The following is a 17,864-nucleotide window of genomic DNA, read 5'->3' as shown; positions in this document are numbered from 1 at the left end:
GTATTTATGTATATATATATATATAAATATATATGTATGTAAATATGTATATATATGTATGTGTTTGTATATACGTGTCTCTATATATAAATGTATAATTGTATGTATATACATGTGTATGTGTCTATATGTATATATGTATGTATATATGTTTGCATTTATATATATATGTTTATATAGGTATTTACTGTTTTCTCTGTGAACCCACTGTCGGTGGGTTGTTTTGGAAAGTAAATTAAAAAAGATTTTAGGGATTGTCGTTAATATATGGCAGCGTTCTCGGGGAGGGAGAGAGGGGGCAGGGGTGGTTCTACTCAAATCTCATTTTAATCAATGTGTGTTGCTGGAGGCTTGTGTCGCCTGGGCAATCAGGAGCCGGCCAGTGCTGGTAGCACATTAATCCCATGGTGGGTAAAGTCCGGACTGGTTGGGCCACCCCAGAAAGCTCACGGGTATAGGAGCCGTCACCGGTTTATGAAGCCTTTTTTCCGTAGCGCGAGTTGGAGATGGAAAGCGTTCTTTCCCAAGAGGTTCTACAGCAGCTAATGAGCCAAATCCCTGAGCGTTTATTATTTTTTTCCTCCACGTCTGTCTCTCTACCTGTATGCACCGTGGAAGCGCGACTAACAATATTCATTCGCCAGATAAAAGGCAGAAAACCATTTAGATCTCCAGTGCCTAACAAGCTGCTGCTCACCCCGGTGCGAAGGGGGTTAACATTGGAGCGGAATACATTCAGCTTGCCGTTTTTTCTGATGTAAAAACATTAATGAGTCATAAGTCTCATCTTAGATTCAGGATGGCTTCACGTCTACCCCACGCGTGTTTATACTCCCTCACTGTGTTAACCTCTACCACTTCAGCTGGGACCTGGTTCCACTTATCTATCACCTTCTCACTTATGGGGGGAGGAGGAAATAAGCCTCCTGTTGTGCACAGCTTGCATTGCGACAAGGAATGACGCGCGGGCAGCGAAGAGGTTAACAGCAGCCAGGGAGAATTCGTTCCATAGGAACTGGGGCTGCCTTGCCCGTGACGTCACTTCTCGCAGCGGCTCTCGGAGAGGGCTGGGAGAGGGACAGACCAGCCTCCTTTAATAGCCGCGTCACGTGACTGGGAACAGTAGTAAGACAGGTGCCTTCAGTTCAGCCTCAGTAAGGGGCTAGCAGCCTGCATGAGTGCGATCTCTGTGCGCGACTGGGGATTGTAGTTCCAAAGGTTTACTTACTGCCGTCATTCAGGGGCTGGATGGCGTGGGAGATGTCCAACCAGGACTCTGTTTGGAGTGACATAGAGGTGAGTTGCCAAATGCACAGCTTTTGCTTTATTATCCTATTCTTAAAATATTATTTTTTCCTTTTCTAAATTTTTTTTTTTTTGCTTTATTATTTCCTTTATTTTTTTGTTTTTGGCTTTGCATTTAAGAATTTTCCATTTTTATTATTATTGTTACGTTTCATTAATTTTTTTTTTATTTTTTTTTAATATATTTTAAATAGATCACCTTGCAAAAAAAAATACAAACAAAATAATAATTATATATATAAAAAAAAAAATAATGAAAGGCTAAAACAGCCAGGGGAGAAAGTCTGAACGTTATCTGAAGTGCTTGGAAATGGCTATTTTAAAAGGTTTTACTTGTACGATGTTGGGAGTCAAAGATTAGCTGCTGTCATCGGTGTCTGTTGCAGTTGGAAAGTATTTGCATGTGCCTTTGGCTGTCTCTGTAGTCACATGCAATATGTATGCTCCACGATATTGATATGAATCAGTGTCTGAAGTCTTTCCAGTGGCCTGCTTGGCACCCTGCCATGCCTATTTATATGACAATTAACTTAAAATAATCTCACTTATTACTGCTTGCATACTTGGATCCTGCATGCTTTACATTGGATGGCAATCCCTTAAATCCCACTGCATATAGTTATCTAATATGTGCATTATTATTTTATTATTATTATTAGTATTATTATTGTTATTATTATTATTATTCTCTATGCAAGCATCTACCTGTGGTCCCTGTAATAGATCTATTTATCATCCAGTGGTAGGTGGCGATCAGCTGTTTATCTCTTCATGTAATTCAGTGCTATTGTAATAAAAGCAGACTAGAATGTATAGGATCTGTGCAAAATGCTGCCGCATGTGTCAAATCGGTGGCCGTGTATCAACATATACATCTGCTGGCTACAATTCATATAAAAAATAAAATAAATAAAACAAGCAGTTTCTGTGCTGGCCCCTGGAGTAAAAACATCCTTCCAGTATTCTGTGTGTTTTCACTATATGGATCGAAAGCTTTATTATGGAACATAAAAGTAAATGCAACTTTGTTGCAATAATTATAATGGAACGCAAGGTTTAACATAATAAAGAGTAGTCTATTGAAATCCTAATCAGTGTGTGTGTGTGTGTGCACATACAGCCTGTGTGTGTATATATACACATCTATAGATATATATACCGTAAATATATGTATAGATATGCCTATATAAATCCATACGTATACGTGTATGCTATATATGTTTATATATGATGACCAGTTGTTATTATTATTTCATTAGTTATGCTTCACACAGAGTAAAGCCATTTCTCTTGTATGTTGTGAGTGTGTGATATGCCAAGCGCATGCAATTCCCATTTAATGTACATAATTCCGTAATAAGTAAGCTTGCGAGCGGGTGGCTCTGTGGCTCCCAACTCCTAATTGTTTTTGAGTAGCCGGCGAATCTTGTGGGCTGCTCTCTGGCTCCTGGTGTGGCTCTCAGCTGCTGTATCCTATTTTTTTTTTCCATCATGCATTATTCCTGATGCTGCTAAGAGCTGATTGAGAAGCAGCTTGCGCGGAAATATTGAAGATTTATTTTTGTAAACCAGTGACTGCGTGTCTCTTATCAACTGCTATTTAACTTATGATCGCTAGCATGGATAGGCACTCGATGCCCTCCCTGCAGCTCAGGCAGCCTGATGGGAGTTGTAGTCCACAGCAGCTGGATCACCAGAGGTTATGTATCCTAGGGTTCGGGAGGATTCCCCCCCCCCCCCCCGACATACTTTATGTGGTGCAGATTAACTCCTTGTGCCACCAGGCTTACACACTCCTGTGTGCGATGACATGTTTTTGCCTCTTGCTGGTTTTTTTTAATAGCTTAGCAATCTTAGCAAATTCATAAACCCTTGAGCGCCAAACCAGAATGAACAGCACATGGCTTTCAGAGCCGGTGGCTTGTTTTTATGCAGAGTGTTGCAATCACATATGGCACCCAGAGGGTTAAGCATTGTAAGAAGGGGGGGGGGGGTCTGAAAGATTAAAAAAAAACCAACAAAAACAGGGACGCCTGCCTTGCTGAGAAATGCAATGTCTGCTTCCCAAACTGATGCTCCAATTAATAAGGGCCCGCATTTTAATAAGGGAGATGTACGAGCCGACTGCAAAGATCAACAAAGCTATTTCATGGGACACATTCGCAATGTTTTCTATGAAACAAGTGTGTGTGTGTGTGTGTGTGTGTATATATATACACACATCCTTTATATGAATTCAGTTGGCTATTTGGGATTGGAGAGGTTAACTAAAATGTGATGCTTCACCATTGGCCCTTTGGCCCTTGACCACCAGCAGTAGAAAGAAAATCCATGCAAAAGCTAATAGGGATTTTAAAAGTAATTGCAATTTTTTTTTTTATTGTTATTACTGGAGCTGTTTAGCTATTTATTATTTCACTCCTCAACAACAAGGGACAGACCCGGGTTACATGAAAAGAATGCACAATAATTGTTTAGAAGGTTCTTAAATCTTCTAGGTGATGACTGGGCTGGGATGGGAATACACAGGCCTTTCGGAGCTGCTGGGGAAATTGCTAAGCACCTGTTACAGACACGCAGCGGACTGCATATCTCAGTGATGGGGCATTAGCGGCGTGATGCTTGGCATCTGCCGGATGGGCCAATGTAAATGATCAGTGCGTTCTGTAATAGTAATTGATGCGTTGAGCGGGCGAGCTCTAATGTGCCAGTTGCTGGGGGCTTTAGCCAACAAGAAGTAAGGATATTGGACACAAGAGGTCCCCATCTAAGGCTGGCTTCTTGGAAGGTTCCTGGTCAAAAGTATTTGTCACACCCGATACATTGTATTAGCTAATGTGCGCCTCTCTAAAGTACTTTTGTAAATAAAAAAGACACTCATAAAAATTGGCCATGGACCGCTACTAGTAGAATGCTGACCCTGCTTAACAGCAGGTGGAGTCCCATTAAAATTATAAAACTGGCATTCGGATCATTGTTTTTATATCAACGTTAGCAGAGTGTTTCTCCATCTTTCATTCCCACTCTAATCAACGTTAATTACATATTCATTTAGGCCTCACTGTTAGAAATTATAAAAAAAAAAAAAAAAAAAATGATTTTTTTTTATACACGCTGAAGATATATTCCTTCAAATGTGTCTAAGATAAGCAGCCTAGCCTAGTTGGATACGACCATAGCATCTATTTTAATTACCTTTATCCAGGAAAGACAACTGCAATTGATTTATGGACTCCACTTTCTCTCATGCTTACTAGGTCTTGTAATCTGATTACCGAGAAGAAGAAAAAAAAAAAAACCATCATAGGGTATTATTCACCGCCGGCTACTTACATGATAGGACTGTACGCGGTTGACAACTAATGACGTACTATCAAAAATGTAAATACCATTGTAACGGTGTTTGGAATGACCCTTGCTTGTGTGTTTATGGAATGTGGCTGCGTGCCATATATTAGAAAGACATTTTGATGACCAAAGTATGGCAGAAAAATTGCTTAATCTGGAAGTCTTCCAATCCTCTTTAATCGTAGAGTAACCTTGATGGCCAAGGCACACATACAAAAAAAAACTAGTCGATGAAAGCTTAATTCGGATCACATGTTACTACGGTTAATAAATTCCTGAAACTTACACATTTGTTCTATTTCTTGCAGTGCGCAGCCCTGGTTGGGGAAGACCAGCCCCTTTGCCCAGATTTACCGGAACTTGATCTTTCTGAACTCGATGTGAATGATTTGGATGCTGACAGCTTCCTGGGAGGGCTAAAGTGGTACAGTGACCAATCCGAAAACATTTCCAGTCAGTACAGCAACGAATCAGCGGATATATTTGAGGTATGACAATTGTCTACGCTTCATGTTCCTAACATTGTTTATCAGTCTAGGACAAAGGTGTCCAACCTGCGGCCTTCCAGCTGCTCCAGGACTACATCTCCCATACTCCTCTGCCAGCCATTGAGCTGAAGGAGCATTATGGGAGATGTAGTCCTGCAGCAGCTGGAGTGCCGCACGTTGGACACCCCCGGTCTAGAAGATGCCTCCTGAGATACGAGGCACATTTGTTTCAGCAATCAACAACCTTACTGTAATTTATTAAGGGTCACACAGAGATTATTGGAAAAAGTAGGTGCACGGTACATTCGAGTGTTGGGGAACCAGGTAGACATTTGGCTTTGTGACACTTTCCAGTTGGGTTTCTGGTAGCATTTCTTAAGTGAGCAAAATTACATTTGGAAGATATTTGACTTGTTTTGGGTAAGTATTTAGCACCCGGCATGTCAGAACTTTGTGTTTTTGAGATCTTTTGCACTCAAAGGTATTCTTTTGAGAAAGCAATCATTTTAGTAGGCAGTTTGTATATTTTTGTAGAAGGAATATAATTTTTCTGTGTGTTGTAGATCACCCAGATTATATTATACTATGTGTTATACAGTCATGTTTGGCTTGTATATTAAAATCAACAGTTCCCTGTTTGGGTCTGGTTTAACATTTTGGACAATGCTGAAGGGACTTACTCTGCTTTTGGTTGATGTGCCAAATCTGTCATGATGTCACAGTTATGTTCCACATACCTAGATATTTGTGACTTTTTTTTCTTTTTAAGCACACATTTTTGTGTCTAAGAACCAGCATACACCTTGAAAGGATAGGAGGGTGTGAAACTTTGGGGCTTATCTGTACATGGTAGTCTTCGCATAAACTGAAGTAGTGTGGTCATCGTGGCAAGCGTTTCTCAATTTGGCTCACCTATTTATAAATGTTCCCTTCTCGCCTCTGAAGCATTAACTTACAATTACCATACAAGTTATGGTGGGTCAGCATCCTTTCCCTAAGTTTCAATTTTGGACCGACCAATTCTGACTTGTCCTTCAACAATGGTGAGGAGATGCTGTGCTCGAGAACATCACTGTTTCCATTGAAACCCAGACCTTGATTGGAGGTTAGTCACTGTAGGCATAAGGTCATCGGATATTGGCCGAAAATGATTTTATTGATTTATGCCATAGACTCTAAATTGCAAGGGAAGAGGATCGTCTTTGGAGACAGTGACAAATAGGGCCTACTTTCATGTCCAAGGGAGAATGCCTTGGAAGACAGCTGCCGCAATTGTTGCCCTTGAACTTCACCAATGCTTCCTTTGTGAGTGTAACTTTACACTGGAATGAAAAACCAAGAACACGAGTAGGACAGAGGCCTAGTCACATGCCTTACTTAGGTTACAGCAGCTAGTTGATGGAAAAGCCTTCACTAAACTTGGCAACAATGACTTTTTTTTTTTAACTCTTGTGTTACTGACTGTTAAACAGAGTAGCTGATCTTTTCGAGGCAACTTGGAATGCCGGGCTGGTTTCTGAGTATAGCGCCTGCACGTGGCAGAGGTAAAATGTGGAATTAAGTCTTAGAAAAAGGCAATTTATATTTGGCTATGTAATCCCAGGAATGGTTATCTTGGGGTGATTTAAAAAGCTGTGAAAACTTATCCCGGACCCTTCGAAGAAGTTTTTATCCCGCTTTGGCTTTCCCACTTTTGCTTGTCCGATAAACATTTTTGTTTTGTTCTTTTCCCCCTGAAAAACACACTTTTTAACTATTAAATGAAGTATCATATAACCTACAAATGAACTGTCCTTTGATTTTGCTAGATGTGGGAATGTGTGCGTACTACAGTTCCCTTGGCGCCCGGAAGGGGTTAACTCCGGTCTTGTTAGGTCAAGTCACATGCATATCTCCGTAGGGCTTGCTGCCTCCTGCTGCACCTATTCAGCACCAGCCTTAACTGGTAGGAGGCCAGTTGATACCAGAGACTATTGAATGGAATACATTTTTGTGGCTGGCTGCATTTCAAGAAAAAAAAAAAAAGTACTAAAGTCACAAGACGCAGACATGCAGGTATACTGACAACAGGTACATTGTCTGTGCGATCGCCACCGAGCCTGCAACGTTTGACAAAAATATATAGTTGGGTAATATACAAAGGTTATCTTTGTTACAGGGGAACTTTTGAAATGTTGGTAGAGTACAATCTTAGACTTAGTCTTTTTTTTTTTTTTTTTTTTTAGTTAATATTAGCCCTTGTGTTTTTCACATATATAAGTGCAAAGTGCCGCATTTCGTATACTACAAATTGCGTTAGAAATGTGTAGATGAGGACCTCATAGCGGAGTCTGTTGGCCTTGAATACAAATAATAGCTCCTCAATTAACCGGTGAACATAATAGGCGACATAGTTGGGGCTTTTATATTTTTTTGAAATATGTCGCATTTTAAACACTACTGAACGTGAGTGATGACATCATTCTTTCACTGCTATGGTCCTGATGCAGCGCTAGCCCGGAACCTGGAAATTCCTGGACAATGGATGGGGAATCTTCAGGCGTTCCGTCTTGTGTCGACTCAGATCAGTGTTCACCATTATTAGTATTTATTGATTTATATAGCGCCATCATACACTGCAGTGCGGTACAATGGGCAGGATATAACAAGTCGTACATCATTTGGGATAACAGAAACAAAACTTACAATTCAGTAGCACAGTGCACACTAGCATGGCTGGGCAAGTTCTGGAGCTTTTGCTGTTGGGGACTACAACTCCTATCATCCTTTTACCCACCTAATGCTTGCTGAACAGCAGTTGCAGCACTGCAATATTTTTCTCATACAATAGATAAAGGCAAACTTGCCGTAAGCTTAACGTAAGATTTAAAAGGGTTAAACTGGCCCTGTGATGGGGAGAACATTTTGCCCCCCTCCCCCCTAAAAGAGAAGTTTGTGGCATTGTTATTTTGTCAACCAGCAGGTGTCACCCTGTAATCAGTCTCGCTGCAGGGTGCTGAGTCAACATTACTCACAAGTCTTCTCACTTAGGAATGCAATCGAAATCCACGACTTTGCATCCATAGTTCTGCCAGAGAGCGTCTGAGCGTTTCCCGGCAGCTGCGTTTCAGAGATTGGGCATTTACATAACTGAGCCGTGATGCCCGGCTCGCGGAACGCGGGCGAGAAGCGGAAATCGTTCTGCCGCTGCTTGAAACGGCCCAACGGGACTTCAGCTGTTCCCTTCTAAGAGCCGTGACAACACTCCGGGTATGAATTGGCCCCCCCAAAAAAGACAAAATGACTCCTTTAACTCGTCAAACAAGTTTAGAGCCAGGGCTGAGATCTTTATTTCATTAGTATTACGAAATCGTGATTTTATCAATGCAGTTTACGCAGAACCTGATGATTTCTTTTTCTGTGAACGTTCCAGTTTTTTCTCGAAGTTTTGCAGACTCGGCTGATTAATGAATTACCAGATCTTGCGTAAAAAGTGACTTGGCCTGATTTTTACACAACTACCAGTGTTTTCTTTGCCGGCCTTGTGACTAGTTTTGATGGATTTTCACTCAACTTAAACCTCCATAGAATTTTCTGAACTGGAATTTTTTTTTTTTTTTAAATCCCGCATAGCCAAATGCCTCAGGCAGGTAGTTCAAGGAGACACAATCGCGAGGCAAAAGTCATCATAGCTGAATTGTTGATGGCGTGTGCCCTTCAATGCCAAATCAGCATGATTTATCATCGTTATATACTCTGCTCATGGTTCTACTTCACGCCCTGAACGATGTATAAAAAGGTGTCTGCTTGGGAAGGTCCGAAAACAAACATATTCAAGAAATATTTGTAAATGATGCATTTTAATTAGCGATTACAATTTAAGTTTAAAAGGTCGATTGGTCGGGGATTGTTTAATAAACTAGAACTTTGTTATTTATTATTAGCCCTTGTAAAGGATAAAACACTTTTTAAATGATAAGTGTAATCTGTTAGCTTTAGATCAATAAAAGGCAACTTTCGACTGAGTATCACGGGATTTATGGATGTTCATTTACTAACCTTTTGTGTTTGCAGATGAGTTCAGGGAGGTGAACCTGCCAGGTTGCATGCGCTCTTTTATATATATATATATATATATATATATATATATATATATATATATATATATATATATATAATATTATTATACATTTTTTTATGGATAGGATAATAATGCTACATTCAACTCATTAGGCCTGGAAATGCATCGTAATCACAGGAGGATAATCGTGGAGAGTAGTTATATCCTTTGCGTTTTGTTACACTGAGTTCAAGGTACAAACACGTTTTCCTGGAGTTGTTATTTTTCGTTCATGGTAATGATCTTTGGAATTATGTCTTGTAAATCCAAAGACATTCTTGGAAAAATGGCCATGTGTATAGATGTTTGCGGAGCTTGCAGATTAGACGTGCGCTGAACATGATGGGAATTGTAGCCTGCAGCGGCCGTCTCACCAAGGGTGGCCGAGGTGCTGGTCCAGCTGCGGTTGAGTATTAGCTGCCATGATCTCCAGAAGTTGGCAAAGAATCATGAGAACTGAAGCTATGTTCTAGCTACGCCAGACTCTAAGAGAATATGACCCCCATGGCCCTATGTGTACCGATAATAGAAACAAAACAATCTTGGAAAGGGTTAAAGACGCAAGAGTCCCATCGTATCCCCAACTCCATGCTCCTAGGATCACTGCTCTCGGCAGCAGCCAGAAGTGGTTTCCAGTTCCAGGTCGCCTGTATCTACGTAACAACAACGTTCACAAATCAAAATGAGATGGCTTGGCCCATTCTCATATATTCTGAGGTCCAAAAGCATGCCACGTTTAGAATCGCCAAGACCCCCAAGAGCTGTGTTGATGGGATTAGTTAATGCTAGTGCAGGTTCAGGGGACACATAGCACTATGATTTGCACAGTTCTATATAACAAACAAAGCTGATGCCAAGTCAAGGTATTGTACTTTACAAGACTAATAAAAAAAAGAGCTTAACTTGGCCGTAAAAAATGCTTATGGCCATAAAAATGTCTGAATGTATGGTTAACCTTAATATGTACCAAATGGGACTTTATTGTATAGTAAGGGATCCATTTTGGGCATCAAATCGGGGTAAAATCAGACAAAGAAAATAATGGATCATTCGTCTTTCCTTACTTTGTACCGAATGGTTTTACACAATCCATTTTTCAGTATAGCTGCCATCTTTAACCTATTAGTGTCCTTGTCTTCTGTCTCGTGGCTGTAGTCAAAAATTAACCAGACCTGTGAAAAATCTAAATGGGCTAACATGTGACAAATTGCAAACCAGATCTGGCAGGGTTTATGCATTTCAAATGAAGGATTATGTCAATACGACCATACTTTTTGTTATAGAATTCCATCCAGCAGAGCCGGTCTATCCTTCAAATAAATTACCCTGTCAAAGAAAGTGGTGATTTTTTTTTTTTTTTTACTTCTCCCCCAAGATAAAGGGGCTCAATATTGGGATTGTCCTTCCAGCAATCTCTAAATGTTTCCTTATGTCTTCCACCAAATAACTTTTGACATTGACTACAACCTTCTCGCCTGTCCTTGATCAAGCCAACGCTAAAAGATTAGGTGGACAAAAATGTACGTATTAGCAGGAGAAAGAATAAGACAATTACGTTGACGGCTCATACTGTATGATGCCTTGCGTGGCTCCGTGCCATTTGCGAGCACATGATCAGGCCACTACGAACAATCTTTCAGTTCAATCCAGTTACACGGACATTCCGTAGTACCTGCCAACTCTTCGTCTACAAAGGACAAGGTTTAAAGTACTCTCTGTCTCTTTACGTAATAATGGCACAGGTCCTCTTTAGTAAATCGGATCTTTGTGCAATGGTCTAGTTTTTTTTTTTTCCATGGAAAAAAACCCCGAAAACTTTATTTCACGTCTATGAAACAAAACACTTTTTTTTTTTTAGAATCAAAAGGCAAAGTTCTCGGGATACACCATGTTCTTGACACCGTCGCACTTCTAAATACAAACTAGAGCCAGCTGCCACACGGACGTTCGGAGATAAAAGTGCGATGGCCTTTCATCGCGTGGGTCATCGTAAATCCATTTCGGTCTCCCTGCACATCTGTTTTAGCAAGGCGGCTCTTTCTTAAGCCGGCGTTTGGTCTTCAGCAGCGTGGGAAAGAAACCTGGCTGGAAATTCACACCCTTCCAACCATTTTCCCTAAATACATACGGGTTCATACCGGTAAAACCTTCATAACTTTGTCAGTCTATCTGTAACACGGGACAGTTCAGCGAGCGTGAAATTGTGTGTTGTCAACTTGCCATAAGAACGGAGCTGCATCCCGGCCCGTCGTACAGGAGGAGCGTTATTTTACCTAAACCGTAACTAGGGTAAATAATGATAGTTGGACAACAGACGCTTTAATTTGCCATTGAAACATGTTTTCATTTATCAGCAAACAGCTTGTTGGCTGACAGCTTTTTGTATGAGTGGCAAATGATCCTTTCTGGCATAGATAGCAGAAACCTTCACGCTTTATCAGTTGAAAATGCCAACCTATTCTGCAGCGTGGTACAGTGCAATGCAGTTGCAAAGAGGACATAAGATAACAAAGTCTCTGGTTAAATGGTACATGGAGCAGCTGCTGCAGAATCTCTTGGCAATGCGTCACTTTTTTGAAGACGAAGAACAGATTTAACTTCCCCCCCCCCCAAATAGAACGACTGTTTGAGCTTCGGTAGTGGATAAGTCACCTCCTCTGGTCGTCCGAATCATTAAAATCTCATCAGCCCAAGAGGAATTTGTTCACTCTGGTCTGTTTAACACCTGTCATCAAAATATAATGGTTCTGTAGTTCTTAATTAAACTTACAGATGTGTATCTCATACTTGTCTACACTGCAATTGCACATTCCGGGTAGGTTTAATGCGTTTAGCGACTGATTTCTGTTCTGAGCTACGTGAACGGACACAGTTCGGAGACCGTTGAGCCCTGCCCCGAATATTACAGTATTATTGAGGTAACGAGGAGAAATTGAGTTATTTTTAATATTTGAAATTCTCCTATGCGTGTTCCCTTTAGTGATTTATAGTCTCGAGGAGGGAATACAGCTAATTATTTGAATACAAAAGCTTTTCTGTATCAGTCTTTGATATGTATGGCCTTTTAGGGGCATCGATTACCAACAAATGGTTAAAAAAATATATTTTTTTACCTTTTAGTTATTTTTATGTGTGTGTGTGTGTGTATATATATATAAATATATATATATATGCTGTGTCATTATATTAGAGATCAATACACCTTTGTAAAGCTAACTGATAAAGTTTATTAGGGCCTCTTATAATGGCCAAGGTGCCATTCCATCGGGACTGATTTAATGAGAACGACTGGGCTAAACAAACAAACAAAAAATCTACGGAACGTAAAATCTGTGACTGCCACGTGTTTTAGCCCGGGTATTTGTGAGTTATGTACAGGAACAAAAATATTTGAATGAATTTTGCTTTCTATCAGCAACTAATCTTGTATTCCAAGTCATCTGGTCGCCCACTATGGTCATATTACCAAGCAACTCGCCTTAACCCAGAATACGTCCCCAAAATGTAGATGTAGGTCTTGTACTTCCCAAAGGCCCAACAATGCGTGGAGGACGTCAGAAGAAGTCTATCCTCTGGCAGGCTAAATTTAAGTGTGTTAACAGATAAAAAGGCTTCATGACTAAGGTGCTGTTTGGTTAGGGACTGGCCGTGCCGTCATCGGGTTGATACATATGACTCTGGTCGACCTATCCAACACCGCTGTTGGAGACTGACCTCAATAATTTCTGTTGTGGTGTAGGGGTTTTGGAAAAGCATAGCTTATATACATATCATGGCTTCATCAGTTTAATGGCAAAGCCCACAACCTCCCATCAGGACCACGTTAGGGAGCTTGTGATTTCCGAAACGTTTGATGGGGCAGCTGGCCCGGAACGCTGATAAACCATGTGATGTTGTGGAAAAATGCCGGCACAGAAATGCTATCTGTGTACTAAAGGGTAAATGCCAGGAGATGACAGATTCTCTGCAGTTTGTTCTTGTTCACACTCCGACCCCTGGTACATAGCTGACCTCTGCTACAGGAGAGGGATTGGGACTTCTCCGACAGACTCATGAATGATTTCTGATAGCAGTTGCAATATTCAAGGCTATTTTGAAGGAGCTCTTTGAAATCGATAAGGTTATTCTGTGCTGTTCGTCTAAGGAATTTTTCTTAGGCCCTACTAGCACGCGGGCAACATGAATACATTATTCGGTGTAGAACAACAGGTAATGGCACCTTAACTGTAAAAAAAAAAAAAATGACGTTGAGTAATAATAATCATTTTGCCTTGATAAGGAAAAGGACATGTTTTCACTATAAAGGAAACATTTGGATTTAATAGACGTTACAAATATGTTATCATGTGGGGTATTGTGTTTAGTAAAGTGTTGAAGACCGGCGGAACCTAAAAATACAGAACATCTGAGCTGCATACTGCAGAAGGCAAGCGCGTCGCTCACGCCGCTCGTGACAGGTTAAATTTATGGAGCGATTTATGAGTTTGAGATGATCAGACAATGTTGGTTCCTTTGCTATTCTTGCATTCGGAATGTATAGCCGTGTTCTAAGATCTTTAGCCGTGTTTTAAGATCTCTGGATGCGGAGCAAATGCAAAGGATTACTGAAGTGTTACTGGTGTGTTTCTCTGGATAATGTTACATAATTACGAGGATTGGTTTGACTTTTTGGTTTTTTTTTTAGCCACACCATAGATTTTCAGTAAAGACAAGTAGATCGCGTGGATCTTGACTCGGTTTTGTATCAAAGAGGTGTGTGTGCGGCAAAGGGTTAAAAAAAAAAAAAAAAAAAAGAAACCTTGACATTCTAGGATTGTGATTTAAGGTACTTCAAAGGGTTAAAGATAATCAGAAATCACTGCGTGCTTCCCTGTAGGGTGACTGTGGTATGTGTTAATCCTGACCTTTTAATTTAAGAACGTTCCTTTTTTCCCTAGAAAATGCAGTGTTTGGGGGGGGGGTGAGATGAATCACCCCCTCCTGCAACACCGAGTCTGCCAAAAAGGTGGACATTTAGAGAAAGATAACGAGAAAATAGCTAAGTGAATCAGAACTATAAAAAGCGCAGCAATTACCAAAAATGGAAGCATATGCCAGTTATCTGCATCCACTGGGTTGAACAAGTTTTGTAGTATTTAAGATAATTCTCTAGTGCCTGCTATTTATAGGCCGAGGGTAAGCTTCAGTAAGAGCCTTTCACCAACCTGGCCTTACAGACTAAGCTAATAAGCTGCCTGACTTCCATATTACAAGGCAGATATATTAAATAATGCCATTCATGGATCATTATTGGAGACATTTATTTAGTTCAGGCAGCCCCGGGTAGTTCAGACAACCAGAGCCCCTTGTGCAAGAAACACCATCAGATATAGCAAAAGCATGTAAGGTTGTATTGTATTCTATTATTATAAGAGTCGGCTAAATGACTCCTATACGTGCCAAGCTGGGCCATGAACTTTGTGTTAAAATGTAATGCGTTGAATATATTTATTTCATGTCATCCTCTTATCGGGACATAACTAATTTTGGAATAAATATCCATTATTATTTTGTATCCCATGTTTCGCCATTCTGTAATATTGTAATTTTCCATGTTTTGTATGTTTATTGTTTCTCTTCCGTGTGCAATCATACCGCAGTCATCATGTCCCAAATCCTGCCAGGTTCTGAGAGTCAGTGAGTCTCACAGTTATTAAACAATTTCGTCCACCTCTCGGATTTGCTTTGTAGAAGTCTACTGCCTTGTGGAATCCTGACAGTTCTAGTGTGGGAAAGCAATAAGCTGGCACACAGCCTTGTAGCTGACGGAGGGCTTGGCCAAACTGTTATCGGAAAGGTACAGGAATTTAAAAAACAAACCCAAAAAAACCCCTTAAATAATATGAAACTGGAATCTGCATTTCCGCGCATGATTTGCAAAGCGTGTGCGTATCACCGTAGATTGTGTGTACGCGTGTGTTTGTCTACACTGAAATCACACAGTGTAAATATACGTATGAAGGTCACCCAATGAGTGAAATAGTTTAATGCATGGTTTATGCTGAGCTTAAACATTCTGTGAATGGAATCTGCTTTATACTAATACTGGTTCATAACACATTATGGGATTGAGGACCATTTTAGAAGACATTGGGCGCAAAGGTCCACCTCTCTGATCCATGCCATGTGCAATCATCAAAATCATTGGTTCTACCGTTATGTGATGCACTCACGTTGCAAGGATATCACATGGAAGCCGAAATGGAACAAAGATGAGCATCTCCCCAAGCCGGCCAATCCTCCCATCGTGTCGCAAAAGTGGGACAGTGGGGCAGCTAAACGGGGAAGCAGGAATGTGCCTGAAAACCAGGACTATCCAATGTAAACTGGGACTGTTGGAAGGGATGCACTGTAGGCCAGCGCTTTACAACGACTGGTTGGCAACATGGGGGGGGGGTTGTGATTGGTACCCTAGAAAATGGCTGATGTAGTCCTTGTCTGGAGAATGTCCTGACTTTTTTTTTAAACACATATGATAATTCAATTATTCAACAGTATTTGATAATCTGGTGGCAAAAATGCAGTATTCATTAATACTTTTCCAAAGTCAAGTTGTTTTGTTGAGACATCCTACCCTTGGTGATCCCAATCTCGCAGAAATCATCTGGCTGTAGGTAATGCATTTATTTACTAATCAGCAAATTACTTTACGCAGTCAGTAAATGTTAAGGGCTGGAGACTGATAAGATCATTTGCTTTCAGGTGTTTTCTCAATATTGCTCTCAGCATCAAGTAGAAATTGAAAAGAGTGACCTTTTGATACTGAATCAAATTGACTGCATTTCTAAAGATTCACTGGTTTCAATTACCATAAATTTTTCATATTGGGACTACAACCAAACTCTCTGGCACCAGAAGAACAATATCTTATCGGTGGTTTGTAAATTCAGTTAGCTTTGCGATAGCCGGTTCCTAGAGATTTCTTTCTTTTTTCTTTTTTTTTTCGTTTACAATAAAACATGGCAAGTGTCAAGGACGAACAAGATATGAAGTTTACACAAGAAAATTCTAATCGCTAATTGACTTAAAAAAAAGGTGAATGGTTCTTTGTGGCCATTGTGGCAAAGCTTAAAAATTCTTTGTGACGGTGATAAAACTTCTGTTGGAGTGCTAGTCTAATCAGTTTTCTATGACGTTTAATGGACAGTTTTTTAAGATTAGGTGTAAATGATAAAAAAAAATTCATATATCCGTTGAGCAGAACTGCTCTTGTAAGACAAACTATTGGCGAACCTCAAATACTTTTGAATAACCTATGTAACCCTACAAAACAAATCCGTCACATCAGGCCGACTAACCTTTACATAGACCTTTTAACAAACAGTAATGAGATATTTGGAAAGCTGTATGTGTTTGATTACTTCCTTCCAGCTGTATTTGGCCTACAGGCCTCTTGGGTCTAGAAGCTACAAGGTGACCTGCATCCAGTGGGAGACATCTCTGTAAATCCAATGTGATTTTATGGTGCCCATTTTTTATGTTGACAAGGTTTTTGTACACGGAGTAGAATAGCGCTAGGATGTATACGTCTGGACGTGGGTCACCAAGCCTTTGTTATGTCACAGAAAATGCTCTCCATGGTATTTGTTCACAAAGTAAAGAGCAGCTCTTAAAAAAAAGTCATTCTAAATGTGGCTATATAGTTCAAGCGATATTATATTGTTAGATAATTGCCAGTTCTCAGGTTTTGCACCTATGCACAACATCACAATTTTTACAATTAAATACCAATAAAACCAATCACTTCCGCCGCTCTTCTAAACAAAAAGTGCGTGAAAACCTTCTTTTGGGGCTTTTAGATGGATTTCTGTGTTCTTTGATAGATCATGGGAAATGGAAAAATTTTTATGATGTGTCACGGCTTTGCCCATGTTGGAGGCTAATGTGATGTCAGAGCTGGAAACTATAAATCTGAATAACATTAAAGAAAAATAATAACATGAGAGGCAAATGGTTATCGGTGCAGGATTCAATTATGATTTTATCTTGAATGAGATGGAGCCTCTTTAGGACATGTACAGACATATACCATTTCTTGGTATTAAAGATGTTCGGCAGTAGGCACTGGAGTTCCATTGGCCGGCAAATATATGTATTTTCAGAATTTTTTTTAGAATGTTTTGACACGTGCACGTGATGTAAGACCATTTCCCCTTCCAGTTGAGGACTATGTGAAGGTCCTCCTTGTTTGTGGTCTAGAGCTCGATATGCATTGCTATGTTTTTTTAGTATTCACCAATTAACTAATGCATCGGCTGACATAAAGCCGTCTATTGATTTCCTACCTCTGTCATGTCCCTTGTCCCATATCCCTCTATTCCTACCGGGCCTGATTCATAAATACGGACTGTCACTGATCCCAGTACTGAGAATGCGGTTTTAGCATCAGCTGCTTTGATGAACCATCTGTCTGGCAAGCAGTACCTGAGACCTAAAATCATAACTCCTGTTATTCATCTCTATGTCAATAACTTCATCTGACATCTTCTATATTTCATTTCAGTTCTTTCTGAATCTCTTTTTATAGCATTGTCCCCAAGGAACAGCTTTATAGGGACCATATTTCACTGTTTGTCTCCAAGACT

General features: G+C 40.2%; 1 protein-coding gene across 1 annotated transcript in view; it reads left to right on the top strand.

Moving 5' to 3' along the window:
* Positions 1-1,248: 1,248 nt before the first annotated feature.
* Positions 1,249-17,864, top strand: part of LOC149281324 (peroxisome proliferator-activated receptor gamma coactivator 1-alpha-like) — a 38,799-nt gene continuing 22,183 nt past the window's right edge. Inside the window, exons 1-2 of the mRNA XM_089499417.1 lie at positions 1,249-1,296; positions 4,962-5,141. Of these exons, the coding sequence (XP_089355543.1) occupies positions 1,249-1,296; positions 4,962-5,141 (228 nt within the window). The remainder of the gene's footprint in view (positions 1,297-4,961; positions 5,142-17,864) is intronic.

Source organism: Sceloporus occidentalis, unplaced genomic scaffold (assembly GCF_023333645.1).
Source record: "Sceloporus occidentalis isolate IW3139 unplaced genomic scaffold, rSceOcc1.0.p SCAF_135, whole genome shotgun sequence".
NCBI lineage: Eukaryota > Metazoa > Chordata > Lepidosauria > Squamata > Phrynosomatidae > Sceloporus > Sceloporus occidentalis.
The sequence above is the reverse complement of the archived record's forward strand: the minus strand, read 5'-3'. Positions and strand labels throughout refer to the sequence as shown.